The sequence below is a fragment of the Halyomorpha halys genome, unplaced genomic scaffold (assembly GCF_000696795.3).
Source record: "Halyomorpha halys isolate HHAL.00 unplaced genomic scaffold, Hhal_1.1 Scaffold183.1, whole genome shotgun sequence".
In the NCBI taxonomy this organism is placed as follows: Eukaryota; Metazoa; Arthropoda; class Insecta; order Hemiptera; family Pentatomidae; genus Halyomorpha; species Halyomorpha halys.
In genome coordinates this window covers 1,075,957-1,083,380 of record NW_027114717.1, presented here as the reverse complement: position 1 = coordinate 1,083,380, position 7,424 = coordinate 1,075,957, and the positions used below count along the sequence as shown (strand labels likewise).

Sequence of the window (7,424 nt, the reverse complement as noted above, 5' to 3'; positions counted from 1 at the left end):
AATCGAAGTACTCCCCTTACTGTATACATCATATATAAAACTATGACTAATTTACAAACTTCTGTATCATAGAGTTAATACCCACAAAATGTTTCAACACATTCTTAGATTGTTTCCCAACACTATATTTGAACTTCCATCACCTTTTCTTGAAATCAGTGTATCATATCTTGTCATAAATTCCTGATCTTGTTATCTACAGAAAACAGATAACGTAGAGGCCTATAAATCAAGTAAAAAAAATACGACTCATTCGCTCACTAGGTTACAGGATGTTGCTGTGGACACTATTATGCTCTTGTTTATTTTTAGGTGCTTCGGCCTACGAACCTGACACCTTTCAAGTCCTCGTCGACCTCTTCAACGGGCTCTTCTTAGACAGTGCTCTATCCTTCGAGTATGAGTTCGGAAGTGGAGTATCCTTACTCCAGGAAAAAGCTACCGTGAGTTTATATCTTTACATCAACAAATTTACCTTTACATGTCTACATGAATATATATTTTTTATTTATTTACTGAATTTCAAAACCTTCTGTACTAAAAAAAAATAATATTAAAAGCTTAGTGTAGCCAAAGGTACCCCAAATCTACATCAGAAGCAATCGTCCTACCTACACTTCAGTCAAGCCAACGAATATTAACCCGTAGCGTTAGTATTTACGAACATTTCAAGTATCCTTTTATATTTTCTTTTATCCGTATTCATTTTGAGATCTTACTTATAACTTAGTTCTTTATAGTTTTATAGTTTCCTTGTCCTCACCCGATAATACCAAAACATAGGCAAATCTACCTAACGACGTATTATAAAATATAAATTTTATTTTTTGAGCTATTGAGTTCTAAAAATCGCTGTCACTATACATCTGTCCAATGATACACGTCCTAACTCAAATCTGTGATATCAACCTGAACGCAATCAATCTTCTTATCTACGTTTCGGTCCACCTCTCCGACTTTTACCCACTGGATATTAACATTTTAGAGATACGTTCGCTACTGAGCCCTACAACATAACGAGCCCATCTTATTTGTAAAGGTGATTTAAATATTACAGTAGAAAGATACAGACTTAAGGAAAAAAATAAACGTATGTGACACAGCAATAAGGTTTTTAGATTAGAAGGTCTCGAGGTCAGTTTCTTTTCAAGCACCTTGCAGGCTTATCAGGCACATGTAAGGAAGCAATGTTGGAAACAAGTAGTTTACGAGTTTGTAAGGAAAGGATTTATATCTCCAACTAATCCATCTATGCCTTATTATTGTAATGTAAATTAGTATTTTGTAATTAAATGAAAGTTTAAACTGTTAGTCTAGTACAGTGGTCCCCAAACTTTTTTGTCCAACCACCCCCTTTCAGGAAAAATATCACAAAGTGCGCCCTGGATTTTTTTTTTTAAATTTTAATATGAATTAATAGGAAATACATATGCATTAATGTGTCTACCTTTTTTGTAAAATATAGTAAATAAAGGTGTAAATTAGAAACATTGAACTTTGAAATTATGAAACTATTTATTGAAATTAGAATAGAATGTAAGACAAAAAAAAACGTTAAAACATTCGAAATTGTCTTAATTAGGAGGAAGGTGTGCTACTACAAATTATAGAGCACTTTATTTGAGTAATATTTGCTATTATAATATTATTATAAAATATTAAATTTAATTTAATAAAATTAAATTCCATTAAATAAAATATTCCTAATATTTGCTCGAAATCGGGATGCCAGGATAATCGCTGAAGGCAATTATTCAAAATAAGTTAATTGATTTATATTGAGTCCTAAAAAACTATTATTATAATTGGATTCTTTTCCAGTTACCAATTAAATACCTTTTGATTTATAAAATGTTGTTACCATTAATAATATAATATAATAAGGGGTGGTACTGTATAATATAATAGTAAATAAACTACATACAGGAACTAAGTATTTATTTACAATGATGTTATTAAAATTATTGAAATCATTCAGATAATTGGTTTGCCATAAAATATTTAATTACATTATTAATTGTTACCTAATATATCTTAATAGCTTCTGCTTTGGATGATTCATGTCGTGGATGTGTTTTTGCCCTAGTTCTGTTGTAGCCATCGGTGTCGTCTAAGCTGTGGAGTTCCATTTCTAAAGAGCCCTTCTTTGGACTTCTCCAAGTCCATGTCTAGCCCGTCTTCGTACTTCTGCTGCCTCTTCTGCTTCTTTGTCCTCGTCTTCAATCCTCTTTTCCTGATCTCATTGTCCTGTTCCTTTTCTCCCTCCTCCCTTTAGAGGCGTTAACTTTTCCGAATCTAATTCCTCATTGGCCATAGGTGGCAACGCCCCCTTGGTGAGCGTCTCCCCTAGGCCCGAGAGGGGTGGGAAAGTTCTAAGAAGGATTTATACCAGCTTAATTGACTTCTGTCCTTCGGCATATAGCAAGAGATGTGTGAAAAGCTCTGACAACAAGACCAAGTGTGTTGCCTCTGAGTGTGTTGACAGGGGTATCCGGGGGAACAGGTATCCTCGCAGATGTGACTAAATCATATAACGACATCTATCATATTGTTGTTGTCGGAATGTTAAAACCTCGATACATAGCATATAAGGTGTAATAATTACGGATAAATCTCCTAATTCATAGCGCGCTCCAAAATCTGCTGGCAATACTGCCAGTAGCCAGTACTACTACTGCCGTTCTAGGCTTTGGTCTTGCGATCGACGCATCGCACGTGTGGCAGTTCCCTGCTGCAATGCACGTAGTTCTAATGTGTTTTTGAAAGGCATTCAGTGGTTCCATGAACAGTAGCAGTGCGCGATATCACATACTTCAATGCAAGTGAGCGAGTATGCGGTAACCGAGAGTATGTCTAGTACGTTGTTTAAAGAAAAAATAAGCGTAATGAGCAGAATACATAAATCAATTTTTTTAAATCTCCTCTTCTTTCTTTTATACTATCACCACCCCCTTGATGTTATTCATCGCCCCCCCCAAATGCGTAGCCATCACTGCCCACCTGAATCGCTGCAGCACCCACCAGGGGGCGGTGGTGACCACTTTGCAAATCACTGGTCTAGTATGTGTTGTCCAAAAAGAGGATTCAAAGGCTATCGTTTGTCCAGATCTAGTCCTAGATAGGTGATCTACTTGACACGGATAATTGGAGTATTATAAAAGGATACTATAGGTCAGTAATATGAAATAAGAGGAAAATAAATTTCTTTATAATAAATTTCAACGGAAATAGTCGTTTTGAGGTATCTTGTGCCTATACAGCATCTTTTATATGATTATGAGCCAATACGCCTTTTACGAATATTTCTAGCCTCGAGTTTTGTATTTTAGGCCATATTTAAATCATATACACCATAGAGAATCAAAATTCTCAAAGGCCATTTAATAACACACCGTGCCAATCATATATCGACAATAAACATAAACCGGATTAAAATTGGAACAAATATTTTCCTCAAAGAGGAATTAATATTCAAATCTGACAGAGGGAAAGAGACAAAGTGTCAAGTGTAAACGAAATTGGTATTAACTGTTTATCGAAGAGAGCCCTTTTACAATCCCAATCAAAACACAAAGGGCGCTCGGATAAAACAAACTTCATTGTACTCTTAACGGCTTATTGATAATGGAAATGAAAAAATAAAAAAGATTAAACAAACAATTCCAACCTTTTCAGGTTATCCTTAAAATGAAAAATATAATTCTGATAACGATTTAAATATGGTAATCATGTTTTACGGTTTGTGAGTTTTTTAAATTTATTTATTCATTGAAATTTACAGCTGTATTATATAAATATACTCCAAATAAATTTGATATTACAATGGCATGTTACAGATTTATGCAGAATTTACCTTTTACTAGAACTCCAATAAAGTTTCTTGGGTAGGTCTTGATGTCATCTTCTTTTCTTTCAGAAGAAATTCTATTATAAAGTTTGCTTATTATTTACTGATACAACCAAGTGAAAAAATAATAATAAAGGCTTATTGTAACCGAAGTTTTAATGCCGATACCGTCAATCGCTGCCTCTGTGCATCTATTCAGTGATGTACGCCCAAACCGAAATCTAAGAGATCAGTATGGACGGAACCCTCCCACCTACGTTTTGGTCCATCCATCTGATTCTTACCCGTTGGTTCAGTATTTATTAACACTGTTATTACAACATTCTACTCATAAGTCCATCTTACGCCCCTAAGGTATTACTTGGAGTTTTTTTATGAGTGCAGTGAGAGACTTCTGAGGCAATATGAGGTACTCCTGCCCTGCAGTAATTGGTATTTGGAAAGGGAGGAATCCGGCAAGTGGGCCTCCTGGTACTATTGCCAATCCCTGGTGCCAAGATTTATTTTTCAGGACCGGTCATGTCGAGTTTATTATAATTTTTTTTATCTTCAGAACTAAATGACGATATAACTCCCTTCTGATTTACAGGTGAGCTTACAAACTCCTCTGCAACTCCTTCCCAAAAGCACGGTGACTTATCCAGACAAATATACACAACTGAACTCACTGGAGCTGCTAGTGCTCAGGAACATCACGATATCTCAGGAAAACAGGTAAAGGATAAACCAATTTTGATAATAATAATAATAATAAAGTCTCAGTAAACCCGAGTAAACCCTCAATAAAGGTTCGATGCCGATACAACCAATCGTTCCCTACATACTCTGTCCACTGACGTCCCTCCAAACCCAAATCTCCTAAATTAGTTTTAACTTAATCCTCCCATTTACGTTTCGGTCTATCCCTCAGACGTTTACCCGTCGGTTTATGTTAAGTCTTACAACCTTACACGGCCATTTTATACGCCTATAACCTGAAGTATATGTAAACGATCCAGTCCCCTTAATTCAGCTGAGTGTAGCCTTCTGAATTCTCTGGTTAACTTATCCTTTTCCGGTCCGAATATTTTACGTAATGCTTTCTTTTCAAAAACCTTAAACCAGCTTTGATACATTCTTTAAAAATTGATGCTGAGCGTGTATCAAACGACTTTCACTTACAAACCTACTTTGAGTTGAAATAATTAATTACTGTTTCAGAATAGATAATTTTCTATCATTTATTGTGGTAATACTTTCTTAGACTAATTTTTCAAATAATCCTTTAGCTGAAAGATTAACTATGTAACATTAAAGTATATTTGATAATATTTCTCATCACAAATTTTTAACGTATTTATTTCAAGGGACCACCACATAAATTAAAGTCGACCCCCTGGCCGGATTCGGACGGGCACCGCTGCTGTCGCTTAACTCCCTCAGCTACAATAATACCAATAAAATTTTAATTGTACTCAGCCATTTATTCAATTATAATATTTTACTAAATCAATTTTTAAAATACTAAATATGATCTTATAGATATAATAGTCTTTCAGCCAACCGAAATGCTCAGATATTAATTTCATTAAGTGAAAAAAAATACTAATTACTTTATAACTGCGATTACATGAAGAGAGTTAACAGACTGGCGAAACGGAACAACACAATGGACAAGCTCTAACCAGTTTAAACCAAACCTTGTTTTCGAACCGATCTTAGATTTATATGACTTCAATCTTTATTACCTTCAATGATTTTCTGTGTTAAAATTTTTTTTTCTAAAATTATTGGCTTTCCAACGGTATTTAATAAGTCTGTATTACTACTCCTATTTCTGGAAAAGTGTATTAACCTGAAAAACTTTTTCCTCTTATCTCCTTAAGTTAAATATCAAATTCTTTCGTAGTTTATATATTTCATTTCCAATTAAAATATGGTACTTTAGAGAAAGCTATTTTCAAAATTCAGAAACTTACGTCCTGTCAAGCTTTCAATGAGAATATAGACTTGACAGTCGACCATTTCATTGTACACTGATACATTATAATACTTTAGAGCCGCTTTCGAAGAAGTCGAAAAATGGTAAAAAATCGATTGTATAAATGGGTACAAATGGTTAGTCGATTTTCTCATAACTGCTGCTCTCACATTCCAGTAGCATTCCCGCCATAATTTCCTACCGTAAAAACCGAAAAACGTGCTGTTAAAACCAAAAATGTACTAAATCATATTGTAATAAACTCAAAATATGCATATAGCTATGCAATTAAAGGGTTATTATTAACTGCGAGCCAAATATTTAACAATTGTAATACGTCCCCTTACTATATATTTTGTATGTAGGTAAGTAAAAGTAAGAATATAAGCAAATTATTTTTTCCCTTTTCAGGCCTAAAGTGGACCTGGTGCTGAGCGGATGCCACATCGAACTAGACGTCGCCGTCTGGAACAAATCCGATTGGCGAATTCAACCCATCTTCGTCTGGCTCGACGATTGCGAGACGATACAGTTCTCCGACGGGACCAAACCCCCGTTCCCGGAGCAAGTACTGCCCACACTCTCACAGGGGCTCCTCAACACTGCCGTAGAACTCTTCACAAAGGAGTACGACGAGGCGGAGGACATCAAGACGGAACCCAGCAAGAACTTCCAAATCCTTCAGGATGTGTTTCCTGTACTCATGTACCTCAAAGGGAGGCCGATAGTTGCCCAGGTGGAAGATGAAGATTAATCCTTAATAGATTTTATTTTTATCTTCATTGTTTAAATAATAAATAATACCAGCAGGGATCGGATAACAACAGGAGCGGACCTCAATTTCAAGCAGTCAGTGAGGCCCACGACTCGCTACCAGCTCGTACTGCCGTCCTCACAATAATGATTATTACTATATTATTATTATATTTTTGTATTTTTTAAATTTGATATTTTGATAAAGTGAAGTAATATAATATAATATATGATTAAATCCAAATTATATATAACACAATAAAATTACGTTTTACCGTAGTGATACCCGAATTAACAATTATTAATTATAAAATTGATATCTAAATAAAAAATATAACACTATTTTTGGCCTATTTTCACTTAGTTAGATAAATATAGAATGCTTTATTCATTCATGCTGCCCAAATACATTGGGTTGCTACATTACACAGCATACTGATCAATCCGTGAACGGACATATATATAAATTACATAGTTTTACATGATAATAAAATAGAAAGAAAACATTTTTTTTTCCACAGTTTTCGTTTACAATCAATTCCAGTCTACTCACTAAATACAAATATTTCAATTTATTCCTTTTTTATTTCCCTTTCTTGTCCCTTCCATATCACAATTTTCATTTCATTTGATCGACAAATTCACTCTCCATGAATTCCCCAATGTAACAAATATTAAAAATAATAAATAAAATAACAAACTAGATATGAAATTTAAAATTGCCATCCTTCCTCAGGATACCTCCCTTATTTATTAATTTCCATGCATATAGTGGTGGATGATTCCTAGGGAATCGAGTATTATATTTTATGTTATCCTAGCATGTCCTGGACATCGACCCCGAGCTCCTCCATGAAGCTCCTA

General features: G+C 34.6%; 1 protein-coding gene across 1 annotated transcript; it reads left to right on the top strand.

Moving 5' to 3' along the window:
- The first annotated feature begins 260 nt into the window (after window positions 1-260).
- On the top strand, window positions 261-6,902 carry LOC106679184 (uncharacterized). Its single transcript, XM_014418184.1, has 3 exons — window positions 261-443; window positions 4,437-4,561; window positions 6,219-6,902. Exons 1-3 carry the CDS (start codon window positions 273-275, stop codon window positions 6,559-6,561), a joined length of 639 nt encoding a protein of 212 aa, XP_014273670.1. The 5' UTR covers window positions 261-272; the 3' UTR covers window positions 6,562-6,902.
- The last annotated feature ends 522 nt before the right edge of the window (window positions 6,903-7,424 follow it).

Excerpts from the sequence above, each read along its gene's own strand:
- LOC106679184 (XM_014418184.1), top strand. The coding sequence starts at position 273 with ATGTTGCTGTGGACACTATTATGCTCTTGTTTATTTTTAGGTGCTTCG. Across the intron at positions 444-4,436 it reads TACTCCAGGAAAAAGCTACC|GTGAGCTTACAAACTCCTCT; the intron begins GTGAGTTTATAT and ends TCTGATTTACAG. Across the intron at positions 4,562-6,218 it reads ACGATATCTCAGGAAAACAG|GCCTAAAGTGGACCTGGTGC; the intron begins GTAAAGGATAAA and ends TTCCCTTTTCAG.